General features: G+C 44.9%; 1 protein-coding gene across 1 annotated transcript in view; it reads right to left on the reverse strand.

Annotated features, from left to right (window-relative positions):
* Positions 1 to 22,170, reverse strand: part of LOC139409469 (SH3-containing GRB2-like protein 3-interacting protein 1) — a 136,396-nt gene that overhangs the window by 84,399 nt on the left and 29,827 nt on the right. The window contains exon 3 of the mRNA XM_071154646.1: positions 21,132 to 21,176. Coding sequence (XP_071010747.1) covers positions 21,132 to 21,176 — 45 coding nt within the window. The remainder of the gene's footprint in view (positions 1 to 21,131; positions 21,177 to 22,170) is intronic.

Below are 22,170 nucleotides of genomic sequence, written 5' to 3' on the forward strand. Positions count from 1 at the left end.
AAGAGAGAGAGAAACCACAAGAAATCTCTATGTCTAGAACCACTTGAAGAAACACACACCACCAATCCTCTAACTCACACCCCCACCCAGCCCTGTGGTAACCATAGGCTGCTGCTCTGATCCCGTCATAAAAAACGCATCCCAGGTAAAGTGTCTGCTTGGCCATCACCTATCAAACACCAGATAAAAAACATATCAAAAGCACTGGTTCATTTCAACTTCAAAACAGGCGCAAAATGGAGTGAGAATCTTAGCAGCCCCACATCAAACAGTCGTCTTATAAGAAGAAACTGGTTGTGGGCTGGGGACACGTATGCCCCACTGACATGACTTTCAAAGGGCGAGACACACCGAGCACAGCTGTACACCAGGGCAGCACCAAGGTGCTGAGACAGCCTGGGGCTTCGACTCGACAGTCTAACCTACCCTTCTCCTTTTCCCATCTCTGTGTTGAAGAAGTAACTTCCTCAGTAGTACCTTAAGATCAAATGTTTCATTGAACACTTTTAAAAGTCTATATACATAATATGGACTTGAATTTCAAAGAAATCTAATTAAAATGGATTTGCTTATTCTAAGACATTAATACAAATGTCCTCTGTATTCATTTTGGTTACACAGAAAGTGGCAACGTTGTCACAACGATGGCTGCCATTTCAACAGTATGCTGTGTGAAACTATATAGTCCTTGTACGTGTCCACAATCGACATAGATGATAAGATGAGATGTGGCTGCTTGTCTTCCTCCATAGTTAACAGCCAGTGGGATTTTCTTTTGAAAAAATAAGTCTTCAAAGACGTCAGGCTCTGCGGTGCGGTGAGGTTGTCTTCAAGGCTCATATAAACCTCAAACACAACAACATCAAACACTCCTTCCTCTGGCTGTAAAACGGAGATTCACTGAGAATGACTGGTATTCTGCCAGGCAGTCAGATGCTGCAGGGAGGGAGCGAAGAGCATCCAGGAATAGCTATGTCTGTATGTCCATTGTCCAAGGAGACTAGGTGAGTGTCTGACGTCATCGGAACCTATCCGGAAACATTATCAAATGAGCTATCGTTCATTTTTTTGTAAAAAGACTCTGACCTCGTTTGTCAGCATGTCACATAAAGCATGTCAAGACCAACACATCAAGACTCCAGACCAAGGCCAGAACACATCACACAATCTCTGACATCTCACAAAAAAAACATTGCTAGCAATAATAGATTAAAGAAATGAGGCCACGGCTCTGTGGAAGAAGTTAGAGGGTGCAATACAATACAATCATGACAATGGAATATTATTCATCTACAATATACTCTTGAAGCACATCAGGGCCTGGGAGGTTCTTTGCCATGCTAAATTAGTATCCCAAACATAGAAGTAAAGTGCAGCTACAAACCACTGACTCAAATGCATTACAGCTATTAATTTATATCTAATGGACAGCATCATGTATAACGAAATATCATTTGTGTGTAATTATCAAATCAAGTACCAGTGACGTAGGTCCAGCAGGGACCGAGCTGCCTAGGAAATCCTAATTGGACATAACCATACTAAATAACTGTCTCACAAAAGGTCAAAGCTGTCCAAAAACTGAATTTCTCTCTCCTCTCCTTTGCTTTGGAAGAGGACCAAACTTCCCTGGAGAGATAACTAGGGGAGAGAGATGAGGTCCAGAGCATCAACAGTGTCTCAGACTGTGGACTGATCAACCAGCATGGTTAAAATGACTCCTCTAAGCTAGAGTTCTTCCCTCAGGCCTTCACACGCAGGCACACATGTGCAAACACACACATGCATGTAGACACACACACCGCCTACTACCCTGCAAAATATTACACATTCAGCTACCGCTCAGTCACAGCTGTCTGATATACTATATTCCTTGTCTCATACACACACGTACACACACATACACTACATGTACACACACATACACTATGTGTACACACACACATACACTACGTGTACACACACACACACATACAGTATGTGTACACACACACATACACACACATGCACAACATGTACACACACATACACTACGTGTACACACACACACATACAGTATGTGTACACACACACACACACACATGCACAACATGTACACACACATACACTACGTGTACACACACATACACTACGCGTACACACACATACACTACGCATACACACACATACACTATGTGTACACACCCATACATACACTACATGTACACACACATATACTACATGTACACACACATACACTACGTGTACACAGACATACACTACATGTACACACACATATACGTGTACACACATACACTACGTGTACACAGACATACACTACATGTACACACACATATACTATACGTGTACACACATACACTACGTGTACACAGACATACACTACATGTACACACACATATACTATACGTGTACACACATACACTACGTGTACACAGACATACACTACATGTACACACACATATACTATACGTGTACACACATACACTACGTGTACACAGACATACACTACATGTACACACACATACACTACGTGTACACAGACATACACTACGTGTACACACACATATACTATACGTGTAAACACATACACTACGTGTACACAGACATACACTACATGCACACACACATTTTTATTTACTTTATTTTATTTCACCTTTATTTAACCAGGTAGGCTAGTTGAGATCAAGTTCTCATTTGCAACTGCGACCTGGCCAAGATAAAGCGTAGAAATTCGACACATACAACAACACAGAGTTACACATGGAATAAACAAAGCATACAGTCAATAGAATACAGTAGAACAAAGGAAAACAAAAAGTCTATATACAGTGAGAGCAAATGAGGTAAGTTAAGGAAATAAATAGGCCATGGTGGCGAAGTAATTACAAAATAGCAATTAAACACTGGAATGGTAGATTGGCAGAAGATGAATGTGCAGGTAGAGATAAAATATATAAATAAATACCAGTATGGGGATGAGGTAGGTAGATACAGTGCCTTGCGAAAGTATTCGGCCCCCTTGAACTTTGCGACCTTTTGCCACATTTCAGGCTTCAAACATAAAGATATAAAACTGTATTTTTTTGTGAAGAATCAACAACAAGTGGGACACAATCATGAAGTGGAACGACATTTATTGGATATTTCAAACTTTTTTAACAAATCAAAAACTGAAAAATTGGGCGTGCAAAATTATTCAGCCCCTTTACTTTCAGTGCAGCAAACTCTCTCCAGAAGTTCAGTGAGGATCTCTGAATGATCCAATGTTGACCTAAATGACTAATGATGATAAATACAATCCACCTGTGTGTAATCAAGTCTCCGTATAAATGCACCTGCACTGTGATAGTCTCAGAGGTCCGTTAAAAGCTCAGAGAGCATCATGAAGAACAAGGAACACACCAGGCAGGTCCGAGATACAGTTGTGAAGAAGTTTAAAGCCGGATTTGGATACAAAAATATTTCCCAAGCTTTAAACATCCCAAGGAGCACTGTGCAAGCAATAATATTGAAATGGAAGGAGTTTCAGACCACTGCAAATCTACCAAGACCTGGCCGTCCCTCTAAACTTTCAGCTCATACAAGGAGAAGACTGATCAGAGATGTAGCCAAGAGGCCCATCATCACTCTGGATGAACTGCAGAGATCTACAGCTGAGGTGGGAGACTCTGTCCATAGGACAACAATCAGTCGTATATTGCACAAATCTGGCCTTTATGGAAGAGTGGCAAGAAGAAAGCCATTTCTTAAAGACATCCATAAAAAGTGTCGTTTAAAGTTTGCCACAAGCCACCTGGGAGACACACCAAACATGTGGAAGAAGGTGCTCTGGTCAGATGAAACCAAAATTGAACTTTTTGGCAACAATGCAAAACGTTATGTTTGGCGTAAAAGCAACACAGCTCATCACCCTGAACACACCCTCTCCACTGTCAAACATGGTGGTGGCAGCATCATGGTTTGGGCCTGCTTTTCTTCAGCAGGGACAGGGAAGATGGTTCAAATTGATGGGAAGATGGATGGAGCCAAATACAGGACCATTCTGGAAGAAAACCTGATGGAGTCTGCAAAAGACCTGAGACTGGGACGGAGATTTGTCTTCCAACAAGACAATGATCCAAAACATAAGGCAAAATCTACAATGGAATGGTTCAAAAATAAACATATCCAGGTGTTAGAATGGCCAAGTCAAAGTCCAGACCTGAATCCAATCGAGAATCTGTGGAAAGAACTGAAAACTGCTGTTCACAAATGCTCTCCATCCAACCTCACTGAGCTCGAGCTGTTTTGCAAGGAGGAATGGGAAAAAAATTCAGTCTCTCGATGTGCAAAACTGATAGAGACATACCCCAAGCGACTTACAGCTGTAATCGCAGCAAAAGGTGGCGCTACAAAGTATTAACTTAAGGGGGCTGAATAATTTTGCACGCCCAATTTTTCAGTTTTTGATTTGTTAAAAAAGTTTGAAATATCCAATAAATGTCGTTACACTTCATGATTGTGTCCCACTTGTTGTTGATTCTTCACAAAAAAATACAGTTTTATATATTTATGTTTGAAGCCTGAAATGTGGCAAAAGGTCGCAAAGTTCAAGGGGGCCGAATACTTTCGCAAGGCACTGTAGATGGGATGTTTACAGATGGGCTATGTACAGGTGCAGTGATCTGTAAGCTGCTCTGACAGCTGGTGCATAAAGCTAGTGAGGGAGATGTGAGTCTCCAGCTTCAGAGATTTTTGCAATTCGTTCCAGTCATGGGCAGCAGAGAACTGGAAGGAAAGACGACCAAAGGAGGAATTGGCTTTGGGGGTGACCAGTGAGATATATCTGCTGGAGCGCATGCTACGAGTGGGTGCTGCTATGGTGACCAGTGAGCTGAGATAAGGCGAGGCTTTACCTAGCAGAGACTTGGAGATAACCTGTAGCCAGTGGATTTGGCGACGAGTATGAAGCGAGGGCCAACCAACGAGAGCGTACAGGTCGCAATGGTGGGTAGTGTATGGGGCTTTGGTGACAAAACGGATGGCACTGTGATAGATTGCATCCAGTTTGTTGAGTAGAGTGTTGGAGGCTATTTTATAGATGACATCACCGAAGTCGAGGATCGGTAGGATGGTCAGTTTTATGAGGGTATGTTTGGCAGCATGAGTGAAGGATGCTTTGTTGCTATATAGGAAGCCGATTCTAGATTTAATTTTGGATTGGAGATGCTTAATGTGAGTCTGGAAGGAGAGTTTACAGTCTAACCAGGCACCCAGGTATCTGTAGTTGTCCACGTATTCTAAGTCAAAGCCGTCCAGAGTAGTGATGCTGGACGGGCGGGTAGGTGCGGGCAGTGAACGATTGAATAGCATGCATTTAGTTTTATTTGCGTTTAAGAGCAGTTGGAGGCCACGGAAGGAGAGTTGTATGGCATTGAAGCTCGTCTGGAGGTTAGTTAACACAGTGTCCAAGGAGGGGCCGGAAGTATACAGAATGGTGTCGTCTGCGTAGAGGTGGATCAGAGAATTACCAGCAGCAAGAGCAACATCATTGATGTATACAGAAAAGAGAGTCGGCCCGAGAATTGAACCCTGTGGCACACCCATAGAGACTGTCAGAGGACTGGACAACAGTCCCTCCGATTTGACACACTGAACTCTATCAGAGAAGTAGTTGGTAAACCAGGCGAGGCAATCATTTGAGAAACCAAGGCTTTCGAGTCTGCCAATAAGAATGTTGTGATTGACAGAGTCGAAAGCCTTGGCCAGGTCGATGAATATGGCTGCACAGTAATGTCTCTTATCGATGGCGGTTATGATGTCGTTTAGAACCTTGAGCGTGACTGAGGTGCACCCATGACCAGCTCTGAAACCAGATTGCATAGCGGAGAAGGTATGGTGGGATTCAAAATGGTCAGTAATTTGTTTGTTAACTTGGCTTTCGAAGACCTTAGAAAGTCAGGGTAGGATAGATATAGGTCTGTAGCAGTTTGGGTCTAGAGTGTCACCCCCTTTGAAGAGGGGGATGACCGTGGCAGCTTTCCAATCTTTGGGAATATCAGACGATACGAAAGAGAGGTTGAACAGGCTAGTAATAGGGGTTGCAACAATTTCGGCAGATATTTTTAGAAAGAGAGGGTCCAGATTGTCTAGCCCGGCTGATTTGTAGGGGTTCAGATTTTGCAGCTCTTTCAGAACATCAGCTATCTGGATTTGGGTAAAGGAGAAATGGTGGGGGCTTTGGCGGGTTGCTGTGGAGGGTGCCGGGCAGTTAACCGGGGTAGGGTAGCCTAGTGGAAACCATGGCCAGCCGTAGAGAATGCTTATTGAAATTCTCAATTATAGTGGATTTATCGGTGGTGACAGTGTTTCCTAGCCTCAGAGGAGTGTGCAGCTGGGATGGGGTGCTCTTATTCTCCATGGACTTTACAGTGTCCCAGAATTTTATTGAGTTAGTACTACAGGATGCAAATTTCTGTTTGAAAAAGCTTGCCTTAGCTTTTCTAACTGCCTGTGTATATTTGTTCCTAACTTCCCTGAAAAGTTGCATTTCACGGGGGCTATTCGATGCTAATGCAGAACGCCACAGGATGTTTTTGTGCTGGTCAAGGGCAGACAAGTCTGGAGTGAACCAAGGACTATATCTATTCCTAGTTCAACATTTTTTGAGAGGGGCATGCTTATTTAAGATGGTGAGGAAGGCACTTTTAAAGAATACCCAGGCATCATCTACTGACGGGATGAGGTCAATGTCATTCCAGGATACCCCGGCCAGGTCGATTAGAAAGGCCTGCTCGCAGAAATGTTTCAGGGAGCGTTTGACAGTGATGAGCGGTGGTCGTTTGGTTGCAGACCCATTACGGATGCAGGCAATGAGGCAGTGATCGCTGAGATCTTGATTGAAAACAGCAGAGGTGCATTTGGAGGGCGAATTAGTTAGGATGACATCTATGAGGATGCCCGTGTTTACTGATTTGGGGTTGAACCTGGTAGGTTCATTGATAATTTGTGTGAGATTGAGGGCATCAAGCATAGTTTGTAGGATGGCCGGGGTGTTAAGCATGTCCCAGTTTAGGTCACCTAGTAGCACGAGCTCAGAAGATAGATGGGGGGCAATCAATTCACATATGGTATTGAGGGCACAGCTGGGGGCAGAGGGAGGTCTATAGCAAGCAGCAACAGTGAGAGACTTGTTCCTGGAAAGGTGAATTTTTAGAAGTAGAAGCTCAAATTGTTTGGGTACAGACTTAGATAGTGATACAGAACTCTGCAGACTATCTCTGCAGTAGATTGCAACACCGCCCCCTTTGGCAGTTCTATCTTGGCGGAAAACATTATAGTTAGGAATGGAAATTTCAAGGTTTTTGGTGGTTTTCCTAAGCCAGGATTCAGACACGGCTAAGACATCTGGGTTGGCAGAGTGTGCTAAAGCAGTGAGTAAAACAAACTTAGGGAGTAGGCTTCTAATGTTAACATGCATGAAACCAAGGCTTTTACGTTTACAGAAGTCAACAAATGAGAGCACCTGTGGGGTGGGAGTGGAGCTAGGCACTGCAGGACCTGGATTAACCTCCACATCACCAGAGGAACAGAGGAGAAGTAGGATAAGGGTACTGCTAAAGACTATACGAACTGGCCATCTAGCACGTTCAGAACAGAGAGTAAAAGGAGCAGGTTTCTGGGCACAATAGCATAGATTCAAGGCATAGAGTACAGACAAAGGTAAGGTAGGATGTGAGTACATTGGAGGTAAACCACGGGCATTGAGTAATGAAGAGAGAGATATAGTCTCTAGAGATGTTTAAACCAGGTGATGTCATCGCATATGTAGGAGGTGGAACAACATGGTTGGTTAAGGTATATTGAGCAGGGCTAGAGGCTCTACAGTGAAATAAGACAGTAATCACTAACCAGGACAGTAATGGACAAGGCATATTGATATTAGAGAGAGGCATGCGTAGCCAAGTGAACATATGGGTCCAGTGAGTGGTTGGGCTGGCTGGGGACACAGCGATTCAGACAGTTAGCAGGCCGATGCTAACAAGCTAACAGTTAGCAGGCCGGGGCCGGAAACTAGCAGTTAGTAGACTGGGGCAAGCTAGCAGTTAGCGGGCCGGGTTAGCAAGCAGTTAGCAGGGCCTAGCAGTTAGCAGACTGGGTTAGCAAGCAAGCAGTTAACAAGGGCTAGCAGTTAGCAGAGGGCAGGCAAGCTAGCAGTTAGCCGACCGGGTTAGCAAACAAGCAGATAGCAGGGGCTAGAAAGTTAGCCTTTGGGGTAAGTCTGTTTTTGCCTCTTTGTGCGGTGATGTCGATAGACCAGTCGTGGAATTAGTAGGGTTCCAAGTAGCTCTAGGTAGCTAGCAGGCCTAGTTGGTTAGCATAATGGGCCTTCAACAGGCGTCGCGCCTGAGGGGCCTGTTGGGAGTCCTCGGGCAGATTATGTAGGTATTCCAGTCGTAGGGGATCTGCAGGGTTCCATGCCCCGTACCGGCTGTAGAAGGGGTCCGGATATTTTAGACCAGGAGTATACTTCGGTGGTAGCCCAGGAGTATACTTCGGTGGTAGCACAGGAGCCCTGGCCGGGCTAGCTTCAAGCTAATTTGTGCTTCCTCTGGGATGGAAACGCTAGCCAGCAGTAGTCATCCGGGATTGCGGTTAGCTAGTTGTGAAGATCCAGATGAAAATGTTCAGTTTGCGGTAGGAATCCGGGGATAAAAATAACAGGTCCGTTATGCTCTGGTTAGAGTCACGTTGTTCGAACTGACGAGAGCTTTCCGAGCTGAAGGTTAGCTGATGACCGCTGGCAATGGTTTGCTGACTGATAGCTGGTAGTTAGCTGGCTAGCTTCAGTTGAGGGATTCCAGATCCGAAGTAAATATAAATACTTTAGAGGGAAAAAAGCAGATCCACGCCACATTGGGTGAGGCGGGATGCAGGAGAGTATTTAGATGTTGAGGTTTAGCAAAATATTTTAAAGGATATGCGACGAAAAAGATGTAAAACAATATATACAAGGGACACGACAGGACAAAGACGTCTGACTGCTACGCCATCTTGGATTACATACACTATGTGTACACACATATACACACACATACACTACATGTACACACACATACACTACATGTACACACACATACACTACATGCACACCCACATACACACACATACACTACATGTACACACTCATACACTACGTGTACACACAAATACACTACATGTACACACACGTACACACACATACACTACACGTACACACAGTACAGGTACACACACATACACTACACACACACACACCACATGTACACACACAGACAATGCAAACACACCCACATACGCATTCCACACACAAATACATCTCACACACTCACCCATACATGTCAAACAGAGCTGACCTCCATCCCCCTCCATCCATCCTCAAATCAAATCAAATCATCAAATCAAATTTTATTTGTCACATACACATGGTTAGCAGATGTTAATGCGAGTGTAGCGAAATGCTTGTGCTTCTAGTTCCGACAATGCAGTAATAACAAGTAATCTAACTAACAATTCCAAAACTACTGTCTTGTACACAGTGTAAGGGGATAAAGAATATGTACATAAGGATATATGAATGAGTGATGGTACAGAGCAGCATAGGCAAGATACAGTAGATGGTATCGGGTACAGTATGTACAAATGAGATGAGTATGTAAACAAAGTGGCATAGTATAAAGTGGCTAGTGATACATGTATTACATAAGGATACCGTCGATGATATAGAGTACAGTATATACGTATGCGTATGAGATGAATAATGTAGGGTAAGTAACATTTATATAAGGTAGCATTGTTTAAAGTGGCTAGTGATATATTTACATCATTTCCCATCAATTCCCATTATTAAAGTGGCTGGAGTTGAGTCAGTGTCAGTGTGTTGGCAGCAGCCACTCAGTGTTAGTGGTGGCTGTTTAACAGTCTGATGGCCTTGAGATAGAAGCTGTTTTTCAGTCTCTCGGTCCCAGCTTTGATGCACCTGTACTGACCTCGCCTTCTGGATGATAGCGGGGTGAACAGGCAGTGGCTCGGGTGGTTGATGTCCTTGATGATCTTTATGGCCTTCCTGTGACATCGGGTGGTGTAGGTGTCCTGGAGGGCAGGTAGTTTGCCCCCGGTGATGCGTTGTGCAGACCTCACTACCCTCTGGAGAGCCTTACGGTTGAGGGCGGTGCAGTTGCCATACCAGGCGGTGATACAGCCCGCCAGGATGCTCTCGATTGTGCATCTGTAGAAGTTTGTGAGTGCTTTTGGTGACAAGCCGAATTTCTTCAGCCTCCTGAGGTTGAAGAGGCGCTGCTGCGCCTTCTTCACGATGCTGTCTGTGTGAGTGGACCAATTCAGTTTGTCTGTGATGTGTATGCCGAGGAACTTAAAACTTGCTACCCTCTCCACTACTGTTCCATCGATGTGGATAGGGGGGTGTTCCCTCTGCTGTTTCCTGAAGTCCACAATCATCTCCTTAGTTTTGTTGACGTTGAGTGTGAGGTTGTTTTCCTGACACCACACTCCGAGGGCCCTCACCTCCTCCCTGTAGGCCGTCTCATCGTTGTTGGTAATCAAGCCTACCACTGTTGTGTCGTCCGCAAACTTGATGATTGAGTTGGAGGCGTGCGTGGCCACGCAGTCGTGGGTGAACAGGGAGTACAGGAGAGGGCTCAGAACGCAACCTTGTGGGGCCCCAGTGTTGAGGATCAGCGGGGAGGAGATGTTGTTGCCTACCCTCACCACCTGGGGGCGGCCCGTCAGGAAGTCCAGTACCCAGTTGCACAGGGCGGGGTCGAGACCCAGGGTCTCGAGCTTGATGACGAGCTTGGAGGGTACTATGGTGTTGAATGCCGAGCTGTAGTCGATGAACAGCATTCTCACATAGGTATTCCTCTTGTCCAGATGGGTTAGGGCAGTGTGCAGTGTGGTTGAGATTGCATCGTCTGTGGACCTATTTGGGCGGTAAGCAAATTGGAGTGGGTCTAGGGTGTCAGGTAGGGTGGAGGTGATATGGTCCTTGACTAGTCTCTCAAAGCACTTCATGATGACGGATGTGAGTGCTACGGGGCGGTAGTCATTTAGCTCAGTTACCTTAGCTTTCTTGGGAACAGGAACAATGGTGGCCCTCTTGAAGCATGTGGGAACAGCAGACTGGTATAGGGATTGATTGAATATGTCCGTAAACACACCGGCCAGCTGGTCTGCGCATGCTCTGAGGGCGCGGCTGGGGATGCCATCTGGGCCTGCAGCCTTGCGAGGGTTAACACGTTTAAATGTCTTACTCACCTCGGCTGCAGTGAAGGAGAGACCGCATGTTTTCGTTGCAGCCCGTGTCAGTGGCACTGTATTGTCCTCAAAGCGGGCAAAAAAGTTATTTAGTCTGCCTGGGAGCAAGACATCCTGGTCCGTGACTGGGCTGGGTTTCTTCCTGTAGTCCGTGATTGACTGTAGACCCTGCCACATGCCTCTTGTGTCTGAGCCGTTGAATTGAGATTCTACTTTGTCTCTGTACTGGCGCTTAGCTTGTTTGATAGCCTTGCGGAGGGAATAGCTGCACTGTTTGTATTCGGTCATGTTACCAGACACCTTGCCCTGATTAAAAGCAGTGGTTCGCGCTTTCAGTTTCACACGAATGCTGCCATCAATCCACGGTTTCTGGTTAGGGAATGTTTTAATCGTTGCTATGGGAACGACATCTTCAACGCACGTTCTAATGAACTCGCACACCGAATCAGCGTATTCGTCAATGTTGTTATCTGACGCAATACGAAACATCTCCCAGTCCACGTGATGGAAGCAGTCTTGGAGTGTGGAGTCAGCTTGGTCGGACCAGCGTTGGACAGACCTCAGCGTGGGAGCCTCTTGTTTTAGTTTCTGTCTGTAGGCAGGGATCAACAAAATGGAGTCGTGGTCAGCTTTTCCGAAAGGGGGGCGGGGCAGGGCCTTATATGCGTCGCGGAAGTTAGAGTAACAATGGTCCAAGGTCTTTCCTCCCCTGGTTGCGCAATCGATATGCTGATAAAATTTGGGGAGTCTTGTTTTCAGATTAGCCTTGTTAAAATCCCCAGCTACAATGAATGCAGCCTCCGGATAAATTGTTTCCAGTTTGCAGAGAGTTAAATAAAGTTCGTTCAGAGCCATCGATGTGTCTGCTTGGGGGGGGATATATACGGCTGTGATTATAATCGAAGAGAATTCTCTTGGTAGATAATGCGGTCTACATTTGATTGTGAGGAATTCTAAATCAGGTGAACAGAAGGATTTGAGTTCCTGTATGTTTCTTTCATCGCACCATGTCACGTTAGTCATAAGGCATACGCCCCCGCCCCTCTTTTTACCAGAAAGATGTTTTTTCCTGTCTGCGCGATGCGTGGAGAAACCTGTTGGCTGCACCGCTTCGGATTGCGTCTCTCCAGTAAGCCACGTTTCCGTGAAGCAAAGAACGTTACAGTCTCTGATGTCCCTCTGGAATGCTACCCTTGCTCGGATTTCATCAACCTTGTTGTCAAGAGACTGGACATTGGCAAGAAGAATGCTAGGGAGTGGTGCGCGCTGTGCCCGTCTCCGGAGTCTGACCAGTAGACCGCCTCGTTTCCCTCTCTTTCGGAGTCGTTTTTTTGGGTCGCTGCATAGGATCCACTCCGTTGTCCTGTTTGTAAGGCAGAACACAGGATCCGCGTCGGGAAAAACATATTCTTGGTCGTACTGATGGTGAGTTGATGCTGATCTTATATTCAGTAGTTCTTCTCGACTGTATGTAATGAAACCTAAGATGACCTGGGGTACTAATGTAAGAAATAACACGTAAAAAAACAAAAAACTGCATAGTTTCCTAGGAACGCGAAGCGAGGCGGCCATCTCTCTCATAGTTTCCATCTAAAACTTCATCTCTACTCTTCCTGTTGCCGTGGTGCTGCATCACTGTGACTGTGTCTAGACTTGACAGTTCATGCAGCTTTAGTATTCTGATCATAGAGTTCTGATCATGGAATTCTGAACACGTCATGCATCCACACCTCCATTTAAATTTGTCTACCAGGTGCCATTTGTGTACGGATGCCATTTCACAAATGGTGGACTAGTCAAAATATGATTACACAACAAACACTGATGGCAGTAGCTAACTACTGCAGCCAACTAGCTAGCTAACCTCTGTAGCTAGCCAGAAAGCTAGCAAGTAATGCTAAAGAGATTGAAAACGGGTTAGCATAACTCTAGCTTATTTTCTAAATATTAGCTAGCTGGCTAGCATTTATGAGGCAAGCAAACATTCCTCACACGCTAGGAACGCATTTCCTCCAACGTTATAATGAAAAGGTGCCTCTCGGTCCCAAAACACACGTTTTCTGGAGACTTGTGGGAAGAGTGATGATGACTTCGCACACTGTATGCGCTTTCGGTAGCCTGATTGTATCCAGACAGACAAGAAATCCGCACACAATGCATCCCTGACCACCTTCTGAAGTGGTCAGCCAGATCTGAACACAATCAGACCACAAAGCTACTTTTGTGCATCTAAACCCGTGTTTTCAATGCGACCTTCGTATTCTGATAGCAGAAATCGCATGTAAATGTCAAGTGTAGACAAGACCTGTGTCACTGCCTCCACCCATACTAGTCTCCATCCCAGGGAAAATGGGATATGCAAAAAAACACATTTCACACCACATACTTGTACGTGTGTAAAACAGGACAAATAGGGGGGAGAAATTGCCCTCTTTGACAGCTTTTGTTTTTACTGCTCTGGCACTGATACCAGCATCACAGTGAAACCTAATGGATACGTCCATACTGTTAATGCAACACAAACACTGTTCTATAGATCAAAATGGATGCCACCACTACAGAGTTGAAACTATACATTACCTGTACTATACTGGAGATGAGTCCCTCTAAAATCCTCTTTAACCAGCGGTTGAATTCCCTACACTGCACAAAACTGGCAAAGTGGCAAAGTGAGATCAGATTGCCCACTGAGATTACAACTAACAGTGGACTGTGTATTATGTCTGTGTTTGTATCCAGTCAGAGACATTGTGGGGCTGAGAGAGGGCCAGAGACAGACACAGCCTTAGTTAATAGGCAACGTGGGAGCAGCTGATTTAGTTATGGAGGGAAGAGATTAATAAAACATGACCAAAATAAGTCACTCCAACTTCCCTCAAGGCATCCCCCTCTTCTTTACCCCATCCCTCCCCTTCTTTACCCCATCCCTACAGCTCTCCCTCCTCAAAACCGGAAGTAGGGAAGGAGCGGAGCAGATGTCCATATCAACAGGAAATGGAGGACACTCAGGGGAAAGGAGGAGGAGAGGAGAGAGACAGAACATTGTAGTAAGAGTCAAAACAGATATTCTCAGATGGAATAGGCTGGCACAAGCTGGTTGCCTCTGGACTCTGGCATGGCAGCGACAGGATGGCAGAGCTGCGGGCAGAATCACAGCTGGCATTGTTTGGGTTCTAATCGGGGCTAAAAGTCTGTATACTGGTAGAGATTGTAATGAGTTATTTGGGCTCTACATATTTCTGAGATCCTGTCTAGACTTTCTGAGTTCGAGCAAATAGGAGTCCCAGAGGCCAGTGATGTAACACGCAGGACAGTGACTCAACAAAATAGAGGCCTGAGCTGGCTGCCATCCTGGGTCACTGGGATCACAGGCTCTCTCTCTGTCTCTCCCTCAAGCTCTCCCTTCTCTCTCCCTCTCTCCCATTCTCTCTCTGTTTCTCTCTCTCCCTGCCGCTCTCCCTCACCTCCTCTCACACTATCTGTCCCGTCTCCCTCTTTTATGCTCATACTCTGTTTATCTCTAAGCTTTCTGACTGATTACCTATGTCCCTTCATCTCTCTTCCTCTGTTTACCCATCTTTTCCTGACACGCCGTTTCTTGCTCTGTGTTGTCTCTCTCCCTCCAATCCTACAGCTATCCCCTGTATATAGCCTCGTCATTGTTATGTCATTTTCTTGTGTTACTTATATATATTTTTTAAGTACCTTAGTTTATTATGTAAATATTTTCTTAACTCTATTTCTTGAACTGCGTTGTTGGTTAAGGGCTTGTCAGTAAGCATTTCACGGTAAGGTCCACACCTGTTGTATTCGGTGTATGTGATAAATAACATTTCATTTGATATTTCTCTTTCTTTTTCACTCGGCTCTGTTCCTGGTGGTTTTGGTATTCTCTCACTGCTGTCAGAGACAGTATAATCATCAGGAGTTTCTGTGGTGTATATGTGTGCGTGTGTTTGTGTGTATTGTGTGCGAGTGCATGCTTGCGCGCGTGTGTGTGTCTGAGAAGAGAGAAAGAGAAACCTAATCCAGGGTCACATGTTCAAGAAGGCTCTAACACACACACAGACAGATGAACAGACTAGAGAGAGAGACAGTGATACAAAATATAAGGAGACTGACAGACAAACAGCTAAAAAGACAGAGAAAGAAAGTCTGGAAGGCAAACAGACTGACATACTGTAAATAACCAGCCTGACAATCCATACGGAAGCCTGCGTCACAGGCACATGTCAACTTAATGGGCTTTTAAATAATTATCTTCCTGTCACGTGACTAATAAGGCATTTACTTTTCCTGTTTGTCTGTGAGAGGAACCCCTACTACCGTTAACACCCTAGCAGGCAGACAGGCTAGCCCGTCAGTCTGGAGAAGCTCTGCCTCTAAGTAGCTCAACACAGTGACCAGGGCCTGTCCAGTAACACATAGGTCTGTGACAACACCAGTATCGCTATATTTTTTCCACTGCAAAAATAAAAACATGAAGCAGACCAAACTCTTTGGTCCTTTAAAAACTTGCTGTATGTTAAATATTGTGTGCTATAGGTTAGAAAATAAATACATTTGACTCTGGAAGACAACATAATGATGCTTGTTTCCAACATTAGAGCCATTTTCCTAAAGAAGTTAAATCAGCTTAGTTTTTTGTTTACTTACCACGATACTAACGAGCATCGCGATACTGGTATCGTCCCGGACCTAGAGACAGGGGGATAGTAAATCTCTCACAACACAATGCTCATTAAGAACCAAGGGTGAATTAAAAGACTACTTTGTTGTTTTTAACTACAATGTCATGTTTATGGTGTGATTTATAGATGTGTAATGGATGCTTTATATAGTATAGTTCATGTAAATTGTTACCTTTGGTTTTAGTCATGTATTGTTGTATGGTTCAGGATGAAAGTGTGCAGGGTTGGTGCTGCAGCTGAGGTTAGTGCCAACCGAACAGACTAGGGAGGGAGAACCCTGTTAACCACGGTAACAGGGGCGGGTCCTGTAGAGTAATGCTAGGATGGGACCTAGCATAGACCTACAACTAGTCACAGGAAACAACACAACTATTTAAACATCTATTTAAAGCAGCCTTCCTAAATCCTAGTCTTGTCCTGATGCCAACCCTGGTTTTAGCCTAAGGTGATAGCCCTGGTGTTAGCCTAAGGTATTAGTCCTGGTGTTTTAGCCCTAGCTGAAGCCTTTTTGGGACCACCTGGGCCTCTCCCATTCAGTCACAGCTTCAACTTTATTAAAACTTTTAAAGCCATACTATTGACCTCTTCTTGGAAACATAGCATTAGGAGGTTACCCAGGGCTAAAGCTCCCAAGAATGGGCCTCCCTCTGGGCTCTTATTCCTAGAGCTACCATATCCTGTGGGCATTTCAAGATCTGCCTGTACGGTTAACTGTGTAGTCCCTGTCTATCAACCTTAACAGGACTTAATAATACCATAATAAGCACTGTGATTATGATTATGTGATAAGTCTTGTTCCTCCATAACAATACCAGGAACCTACAGTGCAGCCACCTATTCCAGTGTTTCCCAACCCTTTCCTTGATAACCTCCAACCACTTCCACGTATTTGATCTAGTCCAGTACTAGAACGCCTGATTCAACATAGTCAACTGATCAGGGAGTTTTTCCTAGCCACCGTGCTTCTACACCTGCATTGCTTGCTGTTTGGGGTTTTAGGCTGGGTTTCTGTACAGCACTTTGAGATATCAGCTGATGTAAGAAGGGCAATATAAATGAATTTGATTTGATTTGATCAAGCTCTTGGGGCTAGTATCAGGTGTCCTGCTAGTACTGGAATAGATTCAATGTAAGACTGTCAGCGGCTGGGGTCTCAGGAGTTTTAAAAGGTCCAATGCAGATGTTTCTATCTCGATACCAAATATTTTGCTGGGTAATAATTTAAAGTACCTAACTGTGATTATTGTCAATTTAAAATGATCCAAAAGAGTTTCTTAGCAAAGAGCAATTTCTCAAGCAAGAATTTTGCTAAAACTGTCTGGGATTGGAAAGCTGAAAACTAGCTGTTATTGGCGGAGAGGTATGGAAGTCTTTCTTACAGGTCTATTAACCAATTTACCACCTGGTGATGTCACCAGGCATGCCAAAACTCCATCCCACCAAAACTGGCTGAAATATCAGGCGGTCTTTTCAAAACAGCTCTTATACTAAAAAGGGCATTATCATAATTTTCACAATTTCACAGTATTATTCCAACCTTATAGTGTGGAAGTATATATAAAAACACAGGCAAATCATGTTTTTGACTGCACTGGGCCTTTAAGGAGAGGTCTGGGGATCACTTCCTATTCAAGATTAGGACCATACCTCCACATCTATCCCTGACAGCTAAACTGGGTGTTTCCTCTGTAGAGATAAAACTGTTGATGGTTTCCAGTATAGTACCATTACCATACCTGGTCCTCCTAGAAATGGGATTTTAAACAGCACTGCTAACAGGGATTAGCATCCACTTTTACACCTGACAGTCAGTAATCCAGCATCACAGAGCCACGCTAAAGAGGCGCTATCATGGAGGGCTATTTAAAGACACACGGCACACTGTGACTGTCGCTTTCTTCCCCATGCAACCTCCAACCCCAACCCATACCTAACATTGCCTAACACCTCTCCCTTGACACGTGCTGGTAGATGCCTCTGCCGGAGCTGAACTCTAGCTAGCTAGCGTAGCATAGCCTCAGCTCTGACGAATAGACATACATAACTAAATAGCATGACATGAACTTTGAAGTGAATACATAGCCTCACACTCTGTTGTTCAGATGCAATACATTTAATAATAACCAACATTTTGACAGCAAAAGGCCTTCATCAGATTTCAGTTTTTTGGGGCGTATGTACAGGATACACCAACAAAATGCTTACTTGAGGTTCCTTCTCCACAATGCAACAACAATAAGAAATAACACAAGATAAGAATACCAACATAAAGCAAATGCCTTAATAGAATATAATAAATATTTTAGCATAAGTATAATACAGAAAGGCACAATTTATAGTCCAAAATGTACACATGTTTTGGGGAAGAGAGGATTGGGGGGCAAGCATTTAAATTGGTGGATGGCATGCACCCAGTTGAGAAGAGGAAGGAAACAAGGAAGGAAGGAAGGGACGGGTGGGACGGATGGATCACATAGTCACTGGTGGCTGTAGGACATGTCTGATAACCTATAGCTTTTGTGCGTATTTAACATCTCATCAGCCACTGTCAATGGACTGGGGAAGTGAGGAGCTTTGACTGGGTTGTTGATGACCTTTCAGAAAGCGTCACATCATGTGACCCGTCCAGAGGTTATGATGAGGGACCAAGAGGAACACCATTATGACACACTGATTGAGACAGACACAAAACACATGGTGGATGTACATGCATTATCTCACAAAACACACACACAAAAACACACTAAATTGCTATCTATAGGGTTGTCAGAACTCAGTATGAGAGTCAGAATGGCCTGGGCAATCATAACCTGGTCAGTGATTGTGTTGTATTGAATGTCAGCATCAGAGAATCAGGGGTCCTATCCATGTTCAAACATCATGGGGTTTTTACTGATGGGTGTTCATATTACTGTACTACTACAAAGGGGAACGTCAGGGTACTGACGGTCTGGGTGTTCATATTACTGTACTACTACAGAGGGGAACGTCAGGGTACTGACGGTCTGGGTGTTCATATTACTGTACTACTACAGAGGGGAACGTCAGGGTACTGACGGTCTGGGTGTTCATATTACTGTACTACTACAGAGGGGAACGTCAGGGTACTGACGGTCTGGGTGTTCATATTACTGTACTACTACAGACGGGAACGTCAGGGTACTGACGGTCTGGGTGTTCATATTACTGTACTACTACAAAGGGGAACGTCAGGGTACTGACGGTCTGGGTGTTCATATTACTGTACTACTACAGAGGGGAACGTCAGGGTACTGACGGTCTGGGTGTTCATATTACTGTACTACTACAGAGGGGAACGTCAGGGTACTGACGGTCTGGGTGTTCATATTACTGTACTACTACAGAGGGGAACGTCAGGGTACTGACGGTCTGGGTGTTCATATTACTGTACTACTACAAAGGGGAACGTCAGGGTACTGACGGTCTGGGTGTTCATATTACTGTACTACTACAGAGGGGAACGTCAGGGTACTGACGGTCTGGGTGTTCATATTACTGTACTACTACAGAGGGGAACGTCAGGGTACTGACGGTCTGGGTGTTCATATTACTGTACTACTACAGACGGGAACGTCAGGGTACTGACGGTCTGGGTGTTCATATTACTGTACTACTACAGAGGGGAACGTCAGGGTACTGACGGTCTGGGTGTTCATATTACTGTACTACTACAGAGGGGAACGTCAGGGTACTGACGGTCTGGGTGTTCATATTACTGTACTACTACAGACGGGAACGTCAGGGTACTGACGGTCTGGGTGTTCATATTACTGTACTACTACAAAGGGGAACGTCAGGGTACTGACGGTCTGGGTGTTCATATTACTGTACTACTACAGAGGGGAACGTCAGGGTACTGACGGTCTGGGTGTTCATATTACTGTACTACTACAGAGGGGAACGTCAGGGTACTGACGGTCTGGGTGTTCATATTACTGTACTACTACAGACGGGAACGTCAGGGTACTGACGGTCTGGGTGTTCATATTACTGTACTACTACACTGACGGTCTGGGGAACGTCAGGGTACTGACGGTCTGGGTGTTCATATTACTGTACTACTACAGAGGGGAACGTCAGGGTACTGACGGTCTGGGTGTTCATATTACTGTACTACTACAGAGGGGAACGTCAGGGTACTGACGGTCTGGGTGTTCATATACCCAACACACTGGGCTAACTAGGTCTGAATGATGCCATTATCATGCTTAAATAAAGGTAACTGAGCAGTAATATTGTCAAAATCAATATAAATATAAATATAAGATAAGTCCATAGAATCAGAATGGCTTATTAGACTAGATAATATTTCTACAGGTAAGTCACTTACAAATAGAGGATGAATTTTTATAATAGATAATGGATTATATGAACAAATCGGAGCAGGTAGAATAAATGTATTAAATGAATCTTGTGTTTACAGAATGCATAAATAACACTTCTCTCTCTCCATCACTGCAGACTGATTATGTCATCAACATAAAGGGCCATACATGCGTTTAAGAACAGACAGAATGTAATGTGTTTTCTACACAAGGTGACTGTGACAGATCAATCTGTCCACAGCATGTACACATGAACTAACGCAGCTATACCTAAAGTTGAAAATGGCCTTCAAACACAACGCGAGCGACTGGCCGTGCATATACATGCTACAGCAGAAAACACTGTGTTAACCGTGTGTGTGTGTGTGTGTGTGTGTGTGTGTGTGTGTGTGTGTGTGTGTGTGTGTGTGTGCGTGCGTGTGTCGCTCCATACAAATAGAATTTATACAAGCTAGCCAGCTGGCCCATAAGCCCTTCCGCACAATAAAACCAAATAATCTTTATGACGGGAAGGGAAGAGGGGGAGAGAGAAAAAACACACCGTGTTCAATTTGCTGGGCCATTGTGTTGGCATGGTAGGGAGAGACATTCTCAACGGTGGCTGTGCCCTTCCCACTGAATGACATGCAAGATCACTGGAATGCATGCACTCAAAATAGCAGGGCAGCTTATGACATTTGAAACTGCCAAACACACACACGCACACGCACACGCACACACACACACACACACACTGCTAGCAGATGAGACACCGTTGAGGAGGCGGATAAATAAATAGAGAATCAATGAAAATGTGTCTTACCTTCCATCATGATTGCAGATTTGCATTCCTCTATCTCCAAGGAGCCTGAAAAGAAAGCAGGAGGGGGAGAGAAGCCCCTGGTTAGCAAATGATAAACTAGAACACAAAGCCTAGTGCCACGGATGACACCCAGCCTCAAACACCCCCACACGTCGTCTGTCAACTGGCCCAGGGTCCATGCACCGCGGCTGGGCAGAGAGGTGGGGCTGGCTGGGCACTGTGCCGATCGGTAGCCCGAGAGAGGCAGGGGCTGGGGCTTAGGCCATAGATGCTGCTACTAACCTACACAATCAGCTGAGGATGCTGAGGAAGAAAAAAAGCTATTCTAAAAAGATTAGAAAAAGAGGGGGTAAAGAGGGAGGGACGGGGGTGGAGAGGCAGAGCGAGAGAGAAAGAGGGAGCGATGCTTGCTGAGGTCACAGCTGCTCTCAGCCAATCCCTAAGGTTCTCTGCAGAGTCACATGGCATTTAGCTTGCATCTTCTGACAGCCTGGCCCTACTAGTAACCTCTCTCTTTCCCTCCCTCACACACATTCTCACACACCCACTCACTCTCAAACGTAAGCATGTTAACGCATAGAAAACACACACCCCTCCCCTGCCTACCCTGTGACGCTGAAGTATCTGGACTCTGCTGGGCGAATGAGATTAATGATTTGCTCGTTGCCAGAATAACGAGCAGGTTGAAGTGAATTGACAGCCCATGTTGATGACACACTCCCGACCACACTCACCCCCTGATTTTGGTTACAGAATATATGTATTTCCTCTCCTAGCTGGTATATACATTTTTCTGTAGGTTGACAGTATTTTAAAATCTCTATTTTCACAGTGTTCTGCCTTCTCTCTGCTACTCCCTCCCACTGTTTTTGCTCTGCCTGCTGGCTCAGTATGACTGCTCTCCCTCTCTGCCTCTCTATATCCCTCCATTCCTCCCAACCACCCTCTCTCTGACCCTCCCTTACTCTCTCCCTCTCCACTGCCACTGGGGATAATAATAAATCATTGTGACTTCAGGGAGGCTGACGCTGTGTACAGC

The sequence above is a fragment of the Oncorhynchus clarkii genome, chromosome 5 (assembly GCF_045791955.1).
Source record: "Oncorhynchus clarkii lewisi isolate Uvic-CL-2024 chromosome 5, UVic_Ocla_1.0, whole genome shotgun sequence".
NCBI classification, from domain to species: Eukaryota; Metazoa; Chordata; class Actinopteri; order Salmoniformes; family Salmonidae; genus Oncorhynchus; species Oncorhynchus clarkii.